Source organism: Aphelocoma coerulescens, chromosome 15 (assembly GCF_041296385.1).
Source record: "Aphelocoma coerulescens isolate FSJ_1873_10779 chromosome 15, UR_Acoe_1.0, whole genome shotgun sequence".
In the NCBI taxonomy this organism is placed as follows: domain Eukaryota; kingdom Metazoa; phylum Chordata; class Aves; order Passeriformes; family Corvidae; genus Aphelocoma; species Aphelocoma coerulescens.
The window spans coordinates 6,098,142-6,120,296 of record NC_091029.1 but is presented as its reverse complement, the minus strand read 5'-3'; the positions used below and the strand labels follow the sequence as shown (position 1 = coordinate 6,120,296).

The 22,155-nt window shown below is 41.9% G+C and overlaps 1 protein-coding gene across 10 annotated transcripts in view; it reads left to right on the top strand.

Annotated features, from left to right (window-relative positions):
• GALNT9 (polypeptide N-acetylgalactosaminyltransferase 9) overlaps positions 1 to 22,155 on the top strand; it is a 259,514-nt gene that overhangs the window by 194,432 nt on the left and 42,927 nt on the right. The window contains exon 1 of one of the 10 annotated variants that reach the window (XM_069030895.1): positions 681 to 752. The exons of 8 other annotated variants lie outside the window; for them this stretch is intronic. In XM_069030895.1, the coding sequence (XP_068886996.1) occupies positions 750 to 752 (3 nt within the window). In that variant the 5' untranslated portion in view covers positions 681 to 749. Of the gene's footprint in view, positions 1 to 680; positions 753 to 5,799; positions 5,873 to 22,155 lie in introns of those variants that run through there. One more of the 10 variants, XM_069030894.1, reaches the window with a different exon arrangement.

Genomic DNA, 22,155 nt, shown 5'->3' with positions numbered 1-22,155 from the left:
AATGGCTACAAACTCCTTCACACCACTGGACTGAGGAGGAAGGTCACTGCAGCAAGAGTTTATTTTCACATAGGGGTGTGTATTTGTTATTCCAGCATTGCAAGAGGGATGGGGTTTGTAATGGGACTCTGTGAATACACTGCTTATACTTTAAGGTTCAGAATTCACATAGGGGACAGAAAAACTGCTACCACAAATCATCCAATTTTCCTTAAGAGGGTCAGGCTATTACAAGGATTGTGTGAGCTTTCCTTTATCATTGTGCAGGGCTTTGAGCTGTTTGAAACTTTCTCCACATGGCTGCTCCGAGAATAGATTGAACACTCTGGCAATACCCTGACGTGGTTGATGAATAAGCCTCCTAAGAAATCTGAAAGCTGTCGCTCCTCCTTAAACGAGCAGCACTTGCTGAGTCCGATTAGGGCTCCTGGTAAACAGAGGCAAAGGTTTTAATAGGATTATGAAATGGCACTTGCCTGAAGAGACAAGGATTTGAAGTGAGCAAGGACGGGTTTTCAGGGATAGGGAACCTGTTAAAGCCTGCAGAAATCTTAGATCTAGAAACCAGCTCTCATTCTTTGGGTTTTATTTTGGTTGGGGTTTTTTTTTTTTTTGCCCTATAAGAAAAACTAACCCTACTGTTTGGAAAAGGTTTTATGAAAGTACAAGAGTATGAGTTTGTTCAATCTGAAATAAGCTGTGGTCCATAGCATGGGTCTGTTACTCTGTGTTTCCAGCCTGGATCCATCATGGTAAGTAATATACAGTGTCTGCCTCCTAATTTGCAAATCCTGTGTGTGATCCCCTCCTGTGTGTCTTTCAGAGCTGTCAGAAACTAACAGCATGAAAATGCACAGGAACCTTCTCCCTTCTCTCCAGGCTATTTATAAAACCACTGTGAATTTACCAAGCTGGGGTTTTTTTTAACTCCAGAACCTGCAAGTATATTGCAAAAAATCACTTCTTTCCAAGGGCCTGGTGCAGTGACCCATGCAGGGATATTTGGTGCATCCCCCACACCAGCCCAGAGGGATGCTGTTGACCATGTGTGACTGCTTGTGTAAAGCAATGAGAGACAGAAAAAGGAATGAATAAATGAATGAATAAGTAAAGAACAAAAATTAATATAATAATAAATAATAAGACGTAGGGAAAGTGGTGGCACATGCTTGGCTGAAAACAGTCCCTATTTGAAATAGCTGTAACAATAATCCTTTAAAACATTTTTGCAAACTATTATCATGTTACTTCTAAAAGAAAAGGGCTTAGGTTTGGAGTGTCTGAAATAGATTACATTGCATCTAGTGAACCCTTGTTTAAATTGTTTTAATGAATTGAAATAGGAAAACGCAGTGAAACTAATGAGCTGATTTGGGAGGATATTGTTTGATAACTCAGCTAATTCCCATGAAATCTATTGTTTATTAAAAAATCATGATCTTGGGTATTCCACAGCTGGCTTTGCCCTTTTCTAAATTCCATAGATGGAAATATTTAAATAATTAACCTAGGTGATTTTCTATATTGAATAAGCAGTGCAGCAACAGACTGGGGCTACCTACTATGCCTGCTGTAAATATTTAGGGCTCTGCAGCTCTTCTCTAAACTCCTATCATTTTCTGTGTAAACTTCACAGTGGTTAGAGCTGCAACATTCTCCTGATGGGGCAACTTTACACTGAAGCCAATGTCTGTTTGCCAAGAGAGGGAGATCCTGGTTTGGTTGAGAAAAAGCACCAGCTGTTCTGGGAAGTAAAAGGGAGATGGACACATTTGCAGGCTTGTGAGCATAAGGAAATAGATGGACGCTTACAGAATGTCATCTTATACTATATTTTTCAAAGGTGACAGTTTCACTGCAAGGTGGATAAATCCAGGGGAATTCTGTTAGGACAAATGGTGCTGTTCTCTCACTGTTCACCAACCAGCTACTGAAGCTGATGGGAGTTATTATTAGCACCTAAACACAGGAAATTACAGCATCCAGTCTTGGCTGACTGCTCTGTGGATGAGTTGCCCTTCATGAGCACAGGCTGAAGAAGAGCCTCTTAATTCAGGGTAGATCTTCTTTGCTGCTCCTGAACATCAAATGGTCTCTCTGACCTGTAGTACAGAGAGATGTCCCAGCAGGAAGAGAAATTCAAGCAGTGCTTGAATGTGGAGGAAGACAGGGATCCCTTTAAGTGAGGGCCCTAAATTGTCACCCTGTAAGAAACTGCATGGTTTGCAAGCATCGTGTGAGTTCCATTCCTAGTGGGAGGCACAGACACACTTAATTATTTAGAAAGGGATCATATAAACATTAAATGCCTAGTTTATGATTTAACCTAATACAAGCAGTTTATGATGCATCTTTTTATAGTGAGTCATTAATCATTGCACTAAGGATCCCTCGCTTCCTCTGGTGCTCCAGTGATAAGGTGAATGAATTGCTGCTCTTTTTACTTTGTGCCCATCAGCTGTAATGGTGGGTGGGAAGAGATCAAGTGTTTATTTTAAAGGATGCTCTAGCAGAAATTAAATTCTGCTGCCACCCTTAAAAATCCAAACAAATTAAATAGAAAAATATCTCACCACACTAATAACCTCAAGTAAAACTTCTTTTCTTTTATGGCCAGCATCAACAGGCCAGGCTGCTCTATTCTCAGTAGCACTGTGTCAGCATCAGCAGGTGTGTCCCAGGTAACTCTGGCCACTTTTGTGGCCACTGTCAGTGGCATGGCCCTGGGAACACACAGCTCATCAGGATTGAAAAGAGCTGACCCAAACCAGGATCCAGCTCAGAGCCCATGTGCTCTCTGGTGTTGGGATTTAATTGGTGATGGAGGCCGGGCTGCCCAGCTGAAACCATGGGTTGTGTGAACAGAAATGCAGTCCCACCCCTGGCTTACACAAGTACTGTGTGTACTGTAAAAAAAATCATGATGCAGATGCACCGAAATCTCTTTATGAGAAAATGAAGCTCGTTACCTAATGGACTTCCATACACAAGCAAATCATTATACTTTCCAATCTTACATGTCCTGCCTTTACTTTCTTTAACAATAGATGAACTACATTTTTTCTGAGCAGAAATGCTAACAGTAGATTGTTGAGTAGTGAATTTTTGACCTCATTTTATTACCTTTAGCTAAAGAGATTTAGATTCCTTTGAGCAGTCAGTGTTTTAAATGCAGATTCCAGACTGGTATGCTGTAATAAAAATGTCACAAGGTTTATGTATAGCAAACTTTAATTCTGGATTCTGGACAATGCTTTTTGCTCTGTGTGATTCATGAGGCCAGGTCCCCAGTCTTAGAGCTAAATAGAAACCCAGTTCTGGTGAGTTACTCAAAATTCCACCATATTTTCACACATGCTGTGGTAAAATACAAGTGAAAATTGTACAAAAATAGAGGTTAATCAAATTGTCTTATTTTGGTGAATATGAAAATACTTCATTTTTATTTTGACCTTTCCCAAGCTGTAATTTTTAGTATAAATTAATTCAGTTTTGAATTAAAGGTCTTAAAGCCTTTTAGTTGGAAGGCCTTTAATCACTTAAATGATGTTAACAAAACCCCACAATTGCCAACATCTGAAAATGTAGTGTGCTCTGTCCTGAGACATGCCTGTTCACACTGGAGTGCAATAAATCAGCATTTTCAGCATGAAGTTAAATGCTATTAAAATGTTTCTGAGCAGTTCTATACTGCCTAAGCAAAATCCTAGTAAGTGATGTAATCTGCTGTTATTGGAAGTTGCCCCACTGCTGAGGTTGCAAAGATCTCAGTGATAAATCTCCCAGGTCTCACGCTCCAGATAAACTGCATAGGTGAAGGTGTCCCCTTTTTCCATCTCCAGTTTAATTTAGCTGTTTTATAGCTATTTCCTAAGGTAAAAGAATGCTAAGCTTGTAAAGCCAAGCTTTAAGAAATCATGAAAGGATTGAAGTCATGGTGCCTGGATTACAATAATTCCCAGCTCCCTTCCCTCTTCAGAGCAGGGATTGGAGCAGTTGCTTCTGTGGTGCTGTGCATAAGTGATGAGCCAGGTCCTCAGCACAGCTGAGTGTTCAGCATCTTCTAATTCCACTGGAGTTGCACAGATCCAGGCAGGATGGGATTAGGCTTGACACTTGTGTACAGCAGCAATGCATTCTGTCTGGAAAAGGGGACAGGCTTCATGGCAAGGGAAGGAGCTCAGGCAGGCATTAAATCCCAGGCTGCTGAACCCTGGAGTGTCCAAAGGCACCTGGAGTCACCGCTGGTGGTTCCCCATGGAACCATGGAACTGCCATGGCCAGTCCCAGAGTGCTGCAGAGGGCAAGAACTGCATTAACAACTGCAAGGGAGCTGTCAGCAGTGCCAGGGACTCTGATCCCAGCTCTGAGGTCAGATCCCCACCCTGAAACAGATCCAGTGCTGCCAGCAAACAGGAAAATGGTGGGAAATCAGATGAGGACAGGCTGATTCCAGTGATAACCAGCACTGGGGACAGGGTTCAAATGTCTGACCTCAGCCACATTTCAAACCAGACGGTTTCCTCTGTAAAGGGTCTTCCCCCACCTGAAAGGACAGGATGTGCAAAGAGTGTAAAGCAAAGCCAAAGAGCTAAAATGGGGCCCTGGGCCTGTTCTGATGAAATTAAGAGTACTTGGGTTTTTCTCTGACCAGATCATTAATATAGTCCTAATTGTACTTTTAATAGGATGTATGATCCTGGTTTTGGGGGACAGAACCCAATTCCCTGCCTATCTGCAATTTCTCTGAAGCATACTGTCCTTTTTCCTTTTCTTTCTTATTTTCTTCATTATTTTTCTTTTTTATTAAATTGAGGATAACTTTAACCTAGCATGGAAAACAATGGTTTCATCAGAACACAGCACAGTGGTGCTCTAGCATGAAATTGCCAGCACACTACAGGACTAGAGCTTGTGAGTACCCTTAAAAACACTCTCTAAAGTGGGAGCATTGGAAATAGCTCAGAAAGGAGCATCTGGCCATTTGGCTCCAATATCACATCATGCTCCATCGAGTGTAACATTTTATGTTACAAACTCTTTCATGTACCAGGACATTATCAAAGCACAGGGCTGGAAATTTCAGAAAGAGATCGACAGTGAAAGAACCGAGGAAAGAAAATGCTTCCTTTAGTCTTTGCCACTTTCTTCTCAGCCACTTTCCTGATGGTTTGATCTAAATCTAACACGGGTTCCTGTTCAGAGGCAAGTGTGAACTGAATGAGAGAGAGAGAGGGAAAATGAAGAGGAGTGTTAATTGTGTTGAGATTGAAATAGGTTTCACTTGCCTAATGATGAGTCTGAACCAAACACTAGAGATGAGCTACAGCTGGTCAGAAACTTTCTGATACAACATATTTTGTGTTGCAAAATAACAGCTCATCCAGAACTCCAAATGGTCTGTAGAACTCTAAATTTTGATGCTGATTACTGAAAGCCTGGCTTGGGCTATGTTGTACCCAGAGGTGCCCAGCTGTCAGTCTTTAGTTTGGTCCCAGCACACCTGGCAAAAGAGTTCTTTGAGTTTTTCTGGAACCATTTTGAATCTCTCTCAAAACTATTAAAAAAGATGAAAAATCAGTTTTGTGGAAAGCATCCTTTTTCCACTCAAAAATCGAGATGTGAAAGTGATCCAGGATACCAGCTGTTCCCAGAGCAGGGGATGCCTGTTTCCTAATTGACTTTTTGAGTAGCTCCCCAGTTGGTTCTCATTTTTCTGGGGATGAGAGGTTTAATCAGGAATCTCTAGGAAATATAAATGGCTCTTAAGATGGGAGGAGTCCTTGCAGTCCAGGTTTCTGCAGCTGGAGCAAAGATTTGGCTTGGAGCAGCGTCCTGTGTGATGGTTCTCCAACCCAGACCAGCAGCCTGGGTAAGTGCTGGAGGAGCAGCTGGTGGATGTGAGGGTCACAGTCCAAATTGCTTCCCTTGGCAGTGCCCAGGGCTACTGTGTGTGGTTGTGTTGGTTTTCCCAGCTACCTCCACGTAGGTGACTTCATTTTAGGTTCTTTTTAGCCTTAGGGCTGAGCTGTAAGATTTATAGGCTCCTCCAGGCTTGAGTGCAGGGTCTGGAGGTGGGGTTGTAGATGTTTAAACGTACAGCTGAGGTGTTACCCTTGCAGGAGTGTTGAGGTCACCATTATTTATGACATTAAACATGAAGTCATCACCACTGGCAAGTGGAAGTGTTTTTGTCATGGGAGCGTGAGGGTGACAGAGCTGATCTTTGAGAGTTGTGGGTTTGGAAGGCTAAGAGTTGTGGGGTTTAGCTTTGCTTGGCTTTGTTTTAATTCTGCCTGGAAGATTTTGGGAGGTAATATATTTTTTTTTCTGTACATTTTCTGGTCTGCTAAGGAAATCTCTAACTGACTAATAATTATCCTTGCACTAGTATCACCTGATTAAGGCAAAGCATGTTGAGCTGGCCTGTGTGACAGGTACCTCTGAGCTGAGGAGCAGGAGCAGGGAAGGAATAATGCATGTAGCTGTGTTGTTGGATAAAGGTCCACTCCTTGCTGCCAAATTTATCATTATCTGCATTGTGTGTAACACATGGTAAAAAGGCAGCTTAACACTGTGCTTGAAAGAGCATTTTCTGTGAAGACAGCAGCAGATTGGCCAGCAGTGAGAGGTGTAGTTGGTGCTTCTCCCCCAAAGAGCTCCCAGAGGAGTGAGGTCTGGCACCTCCCCCTAGAAGAGCCAGAACAGGGATCCAGATCCCTATCTGGCTAAGCACAGACAGAAAAAAAGCTTCATTAAAACACTTATAGCCACAAAATGTCAAGATACTCTTAAATTTTGTTTTCTGCACAGGAAAAACAGGGAAGGAGGTTGGCTGGAAAGCTTTATTAGCACATTTATTGTAACATAGCTCCGTGTGTAGTTTCACTGCTTGCACGCTGCAGCCAGTGTAGATAAATATAGATAAATTCCCTCTGCATCCTCATGTGTCATTGTTTCTCTTCCATGAACATCAGATTAGATTTCATGGCAGTGTTAGACATGTATTTAATGTGCACAAAAGCATTGGTCAATATGCCAATTGCTTTCCATTGGTAGCTTTCTTTCAACGTAAAGGAAAGGCGTTAGCTATTTAAAAGAGAGGAAAAACAAACACAAAATGACATAACTGTCATTTCTATTTGTATTCTAGGCTTAGAAAAAGCAGATCTCACTGAAAAATCATACTTAATATGACCTACAGAATTTATAGCACGAGAAACGGAGCCAAAGAGAACCCAGAGAAGCAACAAAATATATTTGCAAAATCTGTTTTGGGTGCAACTGCATATCCCATAGTCAAGTGTTTTGACTGTGATAAAATAATTTATTCACATGTTTTGGTAAAACTGTAGCCGCATATTTCTACCTAAAATGCCACTTAGATTTCCTCTGTGTCTCTGAGAGAATGTCATTTACACAAATATCTTCCTATCAGAAGAGAAGCAAATGATTCAATAACCTCAGAGCATGTCTGCAATTTCTGGCACACTCTGAGGAAGCAGATAAATGAGTTTGGTTTCATTAAGCCAAGGGGAAACTGAGGCAGAAGGCTCCAAAGATGTCCTCATGGGAAGTCTGAGAGTCATTTGTTGGCAGAGCCAGGCTGAAATGATTTAAAATAAACTTCATTGTATTTCTCTACTAATTGGTCTGCATTCAAAACCCGAAATGATTACTGGAGGTTACAGCATGTGCATACACTGTAAGAACTCTACTTGAAATGCCTGTGTTCCTTTAGGGCCTGATTGAGTGAAAAAAGGACAAGGGTGATGGACTTCAGAAGGAATGAGTGAGTCCTAAATCCTGGGTCTGAGTAGGAGATTCAAAGCAATCCTCTTGAGATCAGTCTTTTCTATTCCTGTTCCCAGCTGATGTGGCCACGTTGTGCTGGCAGGTAGCTTGTGGCTTGCAGACTTTCTGATATCATCTTCTGTGGCCAGGTCACTGCTGCTGTCCCTGTTCCCCCAGGGAGGAGAGGTGGTGTCATTTTCTGTCTCTGCCTCCCCTCAACTTGCCAAGGACAGCCCTTGGGGCAGTCTGCTGAGGACAAATGGGGTGTCCTGTTTATGCACACACCTGGCATATTCCTTCTTCACTCCCTTCCCTCACCCTTCTTACCCCTTGTCAAGAAATCTGTTGGCTGCTGAACACTTGTACTGCAGGACTGTGCAGTCTCAAGCTGCACTGGTGCACATGCTGGGCTGCCTGGTGGGTGTGTGACCACTGAGCTGTGAATGGTGCTGTATTCCCTGCCCCTCTGTCTGTGGCTCAGCCTTTCCTGCTCCTGGCCTGAGCGTCTGCTGCCCTGACATCGTGCCTTGAGCCGAGAGGCGCCGATCTGCCAGAGCCCGTGAGCCTCAGAGAGCTGCTGACAGTTCAGCTCCAGTTAGCTGCAGTTCAAGGTCAAATGGGACTTTAAAATATGAATAAATGTCAGGGTTTGCTGGCACATCGATCTCAGTCTTTTTGATTACTGCCAGATCGCATGAATAAATTAGCCTTGACAGGTGCGATAAATTATATAGACTACTGATCTCAAACAGTAAATGTTAGAGAAGGACGTGGAAGGCCTGGAGGGGAAAATACCCTCTGCAGATGCTTGCATTAAATGAGGTGAGCTTTGATACAGCGCTCAGGGGGTGCTCTTCAGGCAGGAGGAGGCCTTTTGTTCGTTTGGGATTCTGTGCCAAGCCAGGACACATCTCCGCCTGTCGCATTGATTTCCTTTGTCAGAAGGAGTTGCTGTGAGTTGTGAAGCGAGAGAGCTCGGCTGCCTTTCCCACCCACTGCCCTCCCCACCCTTCCAGGGGTGTTAAAATGGCCTGGGCTCTGGCCTTCTGGGTCCCAAGAGGGGACAAACAGCAAGCAGGTCTCTAACTACAGTAAAACAGAAGTAGAAGGCGTTGGAAGTGGCTCTCGATATGTTGTCATGCTATGCTGAACAGTGTCGAGCCACAACTGACTTTTGCATGTCAGATCTTGGCTTTGCAGGGTCTTTTTACTTAGAAACCGAGGCTGATATTCAGAGAAACTCACATGACATGGAGTACATGCTTTCTTCCCTATGATTTCCTGTAAAACATAACTGGGATGCTAACTTTCCATGTTATGCATAAATATTAGCAATGTCAATCACTAGTTAATTTTATTTTTGCTAAGCATTTTTTCTCTTTTATTGATTGCTAAATGAGCCTGTGAAAAGAATTTGAGGATAGGGTAGGGTTTTTGGATCCTATTTCACGTATCTCTGTCCAAGAACTTCCAGTTTTGTTAAATCTACAATCAAATATTGTAATCCTCTCCAATATCAGACACATCACAAAGCCAGACTTTTTGTCACAGACATTTAGACTTGTTCTTTTACTGATATCCTTTAATTAAGCATGCCCTTTTTCTGCAGCATCATGCACACATTCTGTCTCCCCATCTTGATAACTCATCTGTGTGTTTGTGTATATAAGTCTGTGTATCCATATTTATATCTAAGTAGAGATCATGGGCTAGTGCTCATTTTGGGCCATTCCTCCTCACAAGGGCTTCTGTGAAATACTTGGATTTATGCCGAGACACTGAGCTTCACAGTGCAGTTAATCTGAAATGCCCAATTTCAAATGCAGAAGCATTTTTCTCTCCAAAAGCAGAAAGGTATGGTATCTTGCTATATTTTGTAGCAAGAGAATGAAAGAGAGAAACTCTGGGTTTGCCTCAGTCGATTTTACAAAATGAAATCAGAACAGAGTCTGAATCCAGTGGATTTTAAATTTTCATTGTGAAGGTTCTGCATAGCTCCACTGTCTTAACTATAAATATACAGCCACCAGTTTTGCACATAAATTGCCCCTTTAATATACATAATCAATAGCATGTGTATAATTTAAAGAGACTATTACAAATCTCTTGTTTATATGCCAAAATGTTTGGGTTCTGTGATGAATTGATACATCTTCAATACATGTGTAGTGTTAGAATGGAAGGAGTTGCTAAAAGGATTTTTACTTGTATAGAAATGCCTTTTTAATGTAAAAATAAGGTGAGGTAGACAGAGATCAAGACAGAAAAGGCTGGGGGAGAGAAAGGGCCTTTCCTATTACAAGATCTTCGCCATATGGGTGAAATCCTGCACAGACCATGCTAAGGAGGGTGTTAAGAACAGCGATGAGAAAATGGGGTGTATGACAGAAAGGAGGGTCAGCCATGGTGCTGAGTGGTAAGAAGCAAATTGCCTAGCAAGAAGGATTTTGAGAATCATAGAGGAGCTCTGGGAAGATTAGCCAATGCAGGCAGGTGTCTCCAAGCCTCAAAATGTGTGCTTTTCTGATTACTGGTATTAGAGAGGAAAAAAAAATGTTTACAAAGCGATAGGGAGGAGAATGAAGATTATATTTTGAGGGCCAGGGAAGTATTGTGCCAGACTTAAGAATTGCAGAAAAAAAGGCTGTTGAAGTAAATAGATAAGAGAGAAGCATTAGTATTGCTAGAACTGGGGCTTCTTGAACATGTGCCAAATGAAATGTGGAGGGATTTGCTCGTAAGAGTCGAAGCATCTTCAGTCAAAAAGGCTGCAGAGATTATTAAGGATATTTTTTGCATGCCTACAAAATTGCTTCCCTGTTTCCACTCACAAAATCTGTTATTTTTCTGATCTGGGGAAGAGCAGCAGAATGGGGCATGGCTATGATGATTCTGTGTCAAAACAAGCTTTGCCAGGCACCTCCTGAGAGAAGAGGTGGAGTCTTGGTAGAGTCAGTTTAGAAACTACCTATGGTAGTGCCAGCTGCTTGGAATGAACCTGGCCCATCCCTGGAGGGGCTGGAGTTGTGGATAATAGATCATGGAGCCAAGCCCCAAGTGTTCTGCAGTGAGCACCCTCAATTTAAGCCAGACCTGGCATAAACTGAGTCAGTCCATTAACTTTCCAACTTTGCCTTGCCTCCTCCTTCCCAGCTCCTCCCTAGGCTATTTTTTAACTTGAGGGTCAATGTGTTTTGCTTCTGGAATTGTGCTGAGGGGTTCTCTGGGCTGCAGCAGAAGTGGGAAGTGATTTTGGAAAGCTGCATTCTGACCCAGGCTTGTATCACTCTGCTCAGTAGCACTGTAGGTGCTTTCATTCGTACAGGTTGTCTCCAGCTGGAAGCACAGCAAAAATAATTGCTGAGGGAAATGTGGTTCATTTTTCTCTTTCCTCATTAATCCCTATTCAGTATCTCTTCAGGAAGATGCAGTGATGTGCCAGTGTGCTGTAAGTTACTTTCTCTCCCTTTCCATTCCCTCTGCCTGTTTTAATTAAGCATAGCCTGTTGTCCATCTTACTGGAGCAACATTCCTGTCATGTCAAATGTCAAATGCAGTTTTTATATGAAAATATAGCAAATTCTTGAACTTACTAAGATGGCTTTTTTAGATCTTTACACAAAATTTTGTCATTCTGCATACCTCATGGGACACTGACTTTTTTTCTAGAGTCTAGATGTGAAGGGCTGACTGTCAGCCACATCCCTATTTGTCTCTAGGTGCTTTCACAATAGTCTCTGGGGCAAACAGGGATCTGCTGTCGGTTCTGCCTGGTAGTGTTTCAACATACAGAACCAGAGCAGGGCTAAGGAAGGTGTAAATGTAACCACACTGGTTGTGTGTCAGGCCCCAGCTTGAGAACCATGAAAATGAGATGCAGAGGGAGGTACAAGTTTGACTTTGCTCAGTTGTCAGCCCTGGCAGGAAGGTGTGGTATGCAAGCAGCACTCATGAAATCTTCTCTAGGGAAGTCTTGGGGTTTTGGATATCTTTTGCAATCCACACATGGAGCTGGCAACAAAGGAAGTGTTTTGTGGGGATAGTGGAGATGAGCCACTGAAGTGTGTGAGACAAATGGCCATGACTGAATCATCTTGAGCTGTGCAAGGGTGGTGTTGAAAATTCAGCCCACCTTGGTTCAGCTTTTCTCCCAGTCTTAAATCCTTTATTTCTGGCAAGTCTTTAGATTTTCTCTCCACCTTCTGTCTCCTGCCCTTGCCAATGTATCTCATTCTATTTCATCCCTCTCCTATCCCTCCCTCCGCCTTTCCTGGCTCAGCTCCACCACGCCTTAATGTTCCACGTTCTCCTCTAGCTGTGCCAGTGACTTATGAGCTCAGTGCTGCTGTGGACACCAGACCTCTTAAGTACCTTAGCAACTCCCAGGAAAGCTCATAAATGTCTTTCACAATGGATGTTCAAAGTAAGAGAAGCATTAGAGGTTTGAGGAGTTTCTTGCCTAACAGGAGACACCTAAACTAGATGAGAAGGGGAAAACCTATTACCCGGGGTAGAAAAACATAGATGCCTTTTTAATTGAAAGAATACTGTTGTGACATGAAGTGAGAATGTAAAGGAAAGGTTTTAGTTTGAACAGAAATTAATTCAGAGGAAAAGTAGAAGAGGCTTATGTTTTGTAGGGAAATTAACCTTTTTTGATCACAGAGCTTTCTTTTGACATCCCCTCTGACTGTAGAAAGATGGTGGAGTAAAGACTTCTAGAGGTGTTATGCATTTGAAAGAAAAATTTGAAATAGTGACCTCAGGAAATGAACACAGAGGTGCAGGTAAATAGAATCTGATTAATGAGTCAAAGGAGGGCCAAACTCAGATGCACAGGGAGAAGTCTCTGAAACCCTCAAGGTCTCAAGAACTAATCCTGTTCTGGGGTTTGTCTGCTGTATTCCTTATACCTCTGTTATCTCTTGCCTGCTTGTCTCTTCTGCTCCTTTGGTCTCTCTTTCTCTGTGTGGCTGCTTGTATTTGATGCTGCTTTCTTTCTTTCCATCCACTCGTTCCCCTCAGGTAGCTGGACAAAGTAGCTTGGAATTATCTCATGCTAATGAGAATCCAATGCTGCCTTTCTCCCACTTGATGAAAACAGACCTTGAGGCCCCACACTGCAAGAGGAGCAGATTGCATAATATGGACATGGGTTTAGTACAAACACAGTCGTGGGGTGTAGAAGTGGAACAGAAAACAAATTTTAAATTCTTACAGTGCCTTGTATCATTAAATCCTGGATATTTGGGCTAGGTGCATCCCTCTTCATATCCAGTGCAGCCACATTGTTTTAGGGGTGGTTTTGATGCTAATAACTGTTTGATATCATAGACAGGTTGATTTGGTTGATTAATTTGGATGTTCCAGCTTATGTACATGAGTATTCCCAAACTACTCAGGGCTTTTTCCAACAGCTTGGCTGTGGTGGCATCAAGCTGTGGCTGACACTAACTGTGCCAGCTTTTACGTTCTGATCCAGTCAGTCTTTTCTCTCGCTTTGAACCAAAACATCAAAGTACTATTTATTTTTTTTAAGCAATCACCTGTGAATTTCTATTGGTTTGCATCAGTAAAATGTTACAGGGGGGTGTCTTAGGGACCAGTTCCTTTGGATGTTCAATGCCACGTGGTTTGAACACCCTAACATAGAGATGTGCACAGACTGGCTGCCTGCATGCAAAGCTGTGTTTTCACTGAATGGTCATGGTGGAGGTTAAATGAGTGCCCGTGCACACACTGCAATACTGCTGACATTCAAGTGGCCAAATCTGCTTTAGAGAATTGGTGTCATCACTCTGAGACACACTGTCCAATGTTTGCAGCTATCTTTTTGTTTCACGTGTATTTAGGAGGTGCCTCTTTTGGGTGTCCATCTGACTAGGCCTTGGCTTCTGGAGAACATAAGCCTTGTGTTGCAGAGGAACTTTATTCTCTATCAGCTTGACTGCCCAGCAACAGGAGCGCTCTGTCTGCAGTGTTTTTTAGTGATTGACAGTCAGTAAGACACTCTAGAGTGACAGCTTAACACTTTTCTACATATCCTTTAGCTAGGTTCAAGTGACATTCATGTGTTGGCTCCAGACAGTCGTTTGTAAGACTCTGTCTACATCTCAGACTAGTGCAAGATGAAGCATTGGATGTCATTAACTGGGACAATGTGGTATCTAGATTTCCAGCCCAAATCTGGGCCGGAATGTGGTGTACATTCTGCTGTATGAAGGCATCAGGAACCAAAGAACCTGATAAATTGCTGTTGGGGTGCATTTTCAGAGTAGTGTCTAGCAATGTGGCTGGGCAATTCTATTAATATTAATAGGAATTTAGCAGATAAATCTCCTTGAATAACTTTTAGAAAATTTACCCTTAATGTGCCTTACAATTCAATAGGCTGAGCTGTGTTTTGAAATTCCATTTGAGAAGGGTAAAGTGATAGATATAATAATGAGGGATATGCAAAAAACAGTGGGATGCATATTTCTGTGTGACACTAAAGGCTTACAGTACTTTTAAATCAGAGCATCCTGGAATACTATTAATGAAATCCCCTTTAACCTTAAGGGGTAATTTTTTCTAAGTGATCCACGGGGGATTTGGCTGTTAAATTTCCATTAGCAGTAATGGGATTCACAATATTACAAAGCAAGTTCCCCACTAGCCATGCTGAAATTCTACCCCCTGCGGCAATTAATCATGCCCATTGGGCTCTCTAATGGAAATATGAAGCGAATTATCTGGCTAATCATGATATGTGATCAATTGCCTCTCCTGCAGTAATTGATTGCCAACGAGTCAAAGCCAACTCACAGCTTTTGTAGCCGAGTGACGACAGACGAGGTGTCCCTGTCACAGGTGGAGGTGCCAAGGCATCTGCAGCCCTTGGATAGCCCAAACCAAGGCTTGCAAGTAGCTGTTCCTCCTTGTATTTTCCTGTCTTCCATCTCCTGGTTAACCCTTTTCCAGCAGTCCTAGAGGGGCTTCCTTCCATTGCCAGGGTGTAGCAGTGTCCTTTTTTTTTCCTTTTATTTTTTTTGTTATATCCAAGGCTACTTAGTTGATTGGTTTGGGGGCCTTTTTCCTCACTGGCATTCTGTGAAGGCTTCACATTCTGCCAAAATGCACCTTTAGCTGGGCTGCAGGCTCAACTCTTGAGGGTATTTTTTGATATACATGATGGTGCTGTGGTTAAGCTAACTGGCAAACATGCAAATCCAGATGCATGCACGATGCCGTGCAAAATCAATAGCATTTCTTCAGGCAGCAGCACACTAATTTATAGCCACACTGCATGACTGTGTCGTTTTCCTAATGAATTCTCCAGTGTGCAGAGGTGCACTAAACAACAAAGATAAATACTGGTGTGCAGAGGAGCATAATACAGATTTATAGCCATAACAGCACACAGAGTACAGATGTTTTGCATACAACCAAGATTGCTTTATGAGCTTTTGCAAGCAGGGGTATCTGTATTGTAACTAAGGACTGTTTTTCAATGGAACTTGAGATTAATAAAGCAACAGGAATCTTCTTAAAATACATTTTGGCACCATCCACACAACAGCATTTCCTGCGTGCCCCACTACGTGTTTCAGCTCCTATGGAGAGCTGTCTGATGGCAGAGGTTGGGTGCTAAAAAGGGAGAATCCTTAAAGCCACCTGAGCAACTGTGAAACAGATGTCATTGAAAAAGGACACTTAAGGAGCACTAAGCAATTTTTAAAATCCCTCCCAGAATGTGTATTAGGTTAGCCAGGCACCAACACAACGAAGAACTTCTCATTGCCCACTCTCTCATTTGGCACAGAAACATTTACTGCCTCGTTATTAATTTTTATAAATTCGGGAGCTTATTTCTGCAGAAATCTTGATTTTATTTTTCTTCTTGCTGGGGAAAATAAACCAAACTGCTTCTATTATTCTGTGTTTCTGTGGGGAACTTTACTAATGTACATAATATGCAACAGCTGATGGCAAGTGATGATAAGCTGCTGATACCACGGGGAGCTCTGGAATGAGTGGTTTACAAAGCCGAGTAAGTAATGAAAGTCCATAAACAAGACACTCCACGGAGCATCAGAGTGACAGAATTTTGGCTCCAAGATTGAGGCTGTTTGGCTGGTATTGGAAATCCATATAACATCCTTCCCTCCTGGCATCTGCTACTTTGAGAAGGTTCAGTTCATTACAATAACAAATTTCAGCTAAGCCTGATTGCAGTCTGTGGCCCCATGGATGGATGGCTACATCCTGTAGCTTGGTTTCCCACTACTGGGTGCCACAAGACAAGGCCTCTGTGGTCATTTGTCACTCCCTGACTCTAGGCAGGGTACATGTGCTGATTTGTAGTTAATGCAGGTGATCTTTGTAGCCTTTCTGATCAATCCAACCTAATTAAAGGAGTAATTCCCTGGTTTTGGGGCCAATTTACCTTTCCAAGATGGTGTGAATGCCTGCAGCTGAACTAATAATGAGGTAGCATCTTAGAGCCAATGAAGTGAAAATTAATCAGTAGAACCCATTAGATTTGGTAAAGTCCACTAAGAGATGGAGCAGGTGAATTTGTCCTTGTTAGGAACTCTGGTGTCATATGGAAAGTTAGAAAAGTCACAGCAAGCAGCTTCTCACACAGGCTCTGAGTTCCTGAAAGCAATCCTTGTCTTCAGCTTCAGCCAGCAAACTGATGGCTTCCTAAAACAGCTGTGCTAGTTAGAGGTTAGGGATTCAGAACAACTTATATGTAACATACTTCTGGATGTTCTTTTAGTGAATATTCTTGCAGATCAGCCCTTGTCCATGAAAAGATTCTATTAGTAAAGCCAGCTGTGGAATAGGAAGGGAGAGTGATGTTACTAGTAACTGCGAAACGCTTTCAAAGCACTGTGCATCATCCAAATAATTTACTAAATGGTTTCTGAGAAGAACTATTAATTAACTGGCAAGAATGAGCCACATTAACATTTGTTTATTGCACTCTATCTGTTGGCCTCATGAGCTTGGACCAGAAGAGGAATTATCACAGAGGGGCAAATTTTAGCTGTGCCCTGCATGGACAGAATATCTCAGTGATTCACACTGTGAAAGCTGCTTGGGATTAAGGCCAGATCCGAAGCCGTGGTGCTGCAGCTCTTTGAGACTCAGTTCTGCCCTCCCATCCTGCCTGATTCCCAGTCCTCCAGAGAAACAATTCAGTGGCTGTGCTTTAATTAGGTGTTTAATACTGTGCAAATCAACTTGATGAGAAGAACACATTATCGATGTAATTTAAAATATGCGGTTGTTTTTCTCTTCTGAAATGGGACAGATTTGAAACATTGATTCATTCTGTAATTTGGTTTTTCTCTATTGAAAAGTGCACTTCAATAATCACTATGACATAGAAGAGAAAAGAATCATGTTTTTTTCAGTCCTCTCTTCTCTGCTTTATTCACATCTACCTGTGTTTCTATTTCATCTTTGCTTTTATGCAGATCATTAGGGTTTGTTCATTCAAAGGTAGTGGGATTGGAGAAACACATGTTAAGCCTGAATTTTTTCTTGCATCTAGGTCATCACTACAACAAGATGAACCAACTTGCTTTTCAGCTTCCCCTTTGAGGTGAGGGAGTGAAGAACAAAAAGTGTATTGTGTTTACCTGAATACTAAAAAAACTGACCACACAGTGGCAGCCTTCGTTGCTGTAACTGAGCTCGTTCAGAGAGGGTTAGAAAGGCAATGGGTGAGTTAGAAAAGGCTGCTTGAAGGGTCGATGTCAGCCTGTAATACAAACCTTGGGCTCAATCCACAGGTTCTTCCAGTGTGAGATATCCATAAAGTCATTAGATGGATTTTCTCAGCATGTGCTGTGTCATCTGCACTGTTCTTCTTTCACAAAGGGGAAAAAGCTAATTGAATGATTCAGATATGTGAACAGAGCTGGTTATCACAAGTGTCTTGTGCTTCCTTGTCATGTGCAAACGGGAGAAGATGGTTGTACAGCTGATGAGCCTGTTAAATAGATCTGTGTCATCAGTTTCAATGATGAGATCTAAATCAGAGCCTAATGTTACCTTGCTTTGCAGGTGAAGTGTTCAGGAGTGCATTACACACTTCTTGTAAGCAGGTGCTATGGACAGCAGCTCCAGCCTAGTTGGTCTGGTCAGGTGTGTGAGCCACTGTCAGGACATCTGGGCAGCTGTGGTCAGTGCCAAGGCATGTTTGCATAGTCATGGGGGTTTAATTTTATTTTTTAAAAATGCTGTATGGGGTGCAGTAGGCTGGCAAAGTGTGAAAGGCTTTTCTATGCCTTTGTTCCAAGCATCCTCAGTGACGTTGTTTTCCTTGTCTGTTGTCTCTGTTTACCAACTCCAGTTTTAGATTGCTTTAGATTGCTCCTCCAGCCGACATAAATGCCTTTCACTGTTCAGTGTTTCACTTCAGTGTTTCAAAAGGGTGGCACTGAACTACTTATTCATGTCAACACTGAAGGCTAAATCACTTCTCTCACTTACATGTCTGTGACAAATTTCAAAGTGTTTTCAGAATTTGACACATCCTTTCAGTGAAGTTGTCAAAGAAACTAATGTCTTGCTGATTTGATTCAGAAAGAGTGAATCAATTCAAAGTGTGAAGGGAACATCTGTGTTCAAAGTTGCCTTAGACTGCTAACCCAGCTCTGCCATGTAAAGAGACTTTCACCTCAATTAGAGCTTTCATAGTAGTCCACTATGTTTGTTTAATTACATACGTTCACTTTGATATCTGTTAATTAACCAGTCTTAATTATCTTTGTGTTGAGAAGTCCTGAAGTATCTGGATTAAAAGCAAAAGTCTTAGATTGTGCCCTGCACCACTGAGCCCTTAAGTGGATTTTCTGTTGTGCTAGGGCCACATGTTGGGCTGGTGGAAGAGACCTGGGCTCAGTGACTGTTGTTCATGGATAAATTCATATACGAGACCTGAAAAAGAATATCTGAGGACTCTAAAATAGTGGTCTGGTAGTGAAGAGCAAGAGAACCTTTTCAGGAGGTTGAATTTGCATGATGAAGACTTAAAAACAAAGTGTTTAACATTTGATTGTTATCTCTCCTCCAAGTCCTAGGCTATATCTTATTCTCCTTTTTGGCAATCTCAGACTTCCTTTAAAACTTTCAAGCATCTGTGAGAGTAAGAAATATGTTAGCCTAACCTCTGGAGACAAGCTTCCATCTAGCATGAGAATCAACTCGAAGTTCTGGACTATAAATTTTGTTCTTGCCATTAGAGCTGAGAACCCTCAGCTGAAGATGGACTAAGAAATAACAACATTCAGACTTTTGAAAAATTGCCTCTGATTTACAGTGGTGACACAAAGCTAAGTATTGAGTTATCAGCACATTCATCACTAGATTTAGTGCAGTATCTCAAGATTAACTTTTTTTGAACAGTGTTACTGTCTGATTTTTGTGAAGCAATCTAATGTTCCTTTTTCATGCATCTCAACTACCCCTTTGTGCAAGTTATTACCCATCACTTCCTTTAGGCTTTTATTTATCTGCCCTGTGTAAACCTGCTGATATTGCATTTTCTTTAACTTCTGGGATGTATCCTAAAACTTGGTTATGGCCAGTGATAAAGGGGTTATGTCCAATTCTCAGTTGACAGATGAGTGTGGTTCTCTTGAAATTGGTAATGAGATGCCAGTCTGCACCAGTTCAGGGTATAAACCAGGAAGCTGTACTGGATCCAGAGGCATGTAGCACTTAAATTTTATTTATTTCTCAAATGTGTTAAAAAGCCTTGTGTGAAATGTTTCTGCCTTAGCAAGCTGAAAGCTGTTGATGTTTTTCCAGCCATCGTCCTTTTAGAGCTGCAATCCTGAAGAAAGCTGAAAGGTGCCAGACTCGCTATTTCTATAGTCATGTACCAGTGAATCAGAACAGCTTGAATTTAGTGCTGGGGTTTTTTGACAGCTTGGAAATGCCTTATGTCATTGGAACTCATGCTTCGTGCATGGGATTCGCTCCTTCACCTGCTCAGAGGACAAAACTGTCAAATTCAGACCTTGTGCCCACTGAGATGTGAAATAGGACCTTGTAATACTAATTTTTCCCCTGTGTGCCTGTTCTTCCCCATAATCTTGCCTTGAGATTACCCTAATGGCATCTCCCATGTTGCTGACTTGGGGTTTTATTTCCAAATTAAGCCTCCTGTCCAGAGTGACCTCTCTTTCCCATTTTAAAGACCAGACACACTGGGTTTTGTGAAGGACTGTGTGATCCAGCACAGGAATTGGACCTGGGTGCTGAAACTGGGTCAGTTCCCAGGTAAGTGGCTCAAGAAGAAAATTAGCTGTTCTGGAGAAAATAAAATCCTTATGACTTCCATCAAAATGCCAAGAGGCTTTTCATTTTCCAGGGTCAACCCTGCCAGAAGGGGCAGGTTTCTTGATCCTTCTTTATTTGGCAGGGTCTGGTAAGAGTAGTATGGGGCTATGTGGACACAAATAAAGCTGCAGCACTTAGAAAATTGTATTAAAATAGAGATCAAGCAGGAATTAGGAGAGGGAAAGGAAAGGGGAGTCACTATCTGGGGACTGAGAAGCCACTTCAAAGGAAAATTATGTCAGGAAAGAAAATCTGAAGCCACGACATTAAATTCTTTCAGTGTCCCTGCATTATCTGTCTGCCTGTTGGAACATCCTCGAGTATTACAGCAGCTGAAATTGCTGAAGAGGAGCAGCGTGAAAAATAATAGAAAAATAATCTCTTTATAAGAAGTGGGGGCTAATGCCCGGAGGCATCTTGACAACAAACAAATAACAAATCCCTTACACAAAGGAGAGGTACTCAAATAAGGCAGCAAGCCTCCCTGACACCAAAGCCTGCTGAACAAAGCTTCTCTTGTAAGCCCTGCCCACTTGCTTGCAGTAGATAAATACCACTAAACCTTTCCAAAAGAAGCTTAAGAAAACTAACAAACAAATCACAAACAACAACAAAAATTCCACGAACCTGCAATCTTGGCTCTTTGCCCTGTCAAATACCCAAGACATATTTATTTTGACATGCAGCCAATAGAGACAATTCAGAAGAAAAATGAGGGCCAGGTCTTCTGATAATGTAAATCCTTCTGACTTGATTGCTAGCCCAAAAAATCAAGTGGAGTGGAAGCAATAAAGTAATGGTAATATTAAATATTTTTTGGCTTGAAGTGCCCTTTCCTTTCTCTCCCCCTTCCCAAGCACATGTGCAGTCACACTTCTGTTTCTTCATAAAGCCAGGTGTGCATCTGATTTAAGGAATGATCAGTAAAAAGGGTGAAATTTTCCAGAGGATGTTTGATGACCTGGATGTCCAAATCCCATTGAATTTTCATTTGAAAATTTCACTGGTAACACTTTGGCTGCAGTTCTGTCAGATCCTCTCTGCAGGGAACTTACAGGACTGTAGCACACCTCAAACTTCATCTCATACTTGTGATGTTACTTTTGGTGAGGTGTTTGTTCACACTTTCCCTCAAGCAAAACCTTTGTGGAAGGATGCCAAGAGTGTGTATATCTATCCCAAATACATACATACACACACACATATATATATATATATATATATATATATATGAACTATATCCTAAAATTATACTTGTGTTTATGTGATTTTAATACTTTGTATCAAAATATGTGTAGCCACCATGTCATTTTAATGACTGACAGGGAAACATGCTCCCAAAATTTAAATGGTGTGTCAGAGCACCCATAGTCTGTTTGCCTGCATGATGATTCACATGTAGTAATAACAGGATTCACACATTAAAATAATAGAAAAAAAAAATTTATATTAAAATTTTCTAAGCTGATTTGCTGGGTAGGAGAACACAGTGGTTTGTGTTTATGTTGTTTTTTTTCCAGTAAATAGCTTGGAGAAGCTTTGGGATGTGCACCCAAAGCAGACCCAGACTTTTACTGCATCTTCGGGGCTTTGCCATCAGTGAAGCAAGACTTGTGCAAGTCCCCTTGATGTCGCCAGGAACTGAGTGCCTGATTAAAGTTAAGCACATGCTGAAGGGCTTTGCTGCAGGAGATGAATGCAGGTGAGCTGTGAGATGTCCTGTCTGCCTTAGCCTGCAAAGTGAGTGCCTCAAACCCAACAGTGACATTTGAAAAGTGTTGTAGCATTGATTTTCACAAAGACACCACGAAGAAATTTGTGAGAAAGCAGCAGGGAGCTGCTCAAACCAACGTGGTCCTCCACTGTAAATGAATAACAGTAAGAAAGGGGATCTTGACTGGGAGGAAGGAAGAAATACCAAATCTATTTTTCAGACTGGGAAGAGGTATTAAATACGTACACCAGCTCCATGGCTGTCTCTTTCTTTGGAGAAAAACTGAACTTTTAGGGTAGTTCCTG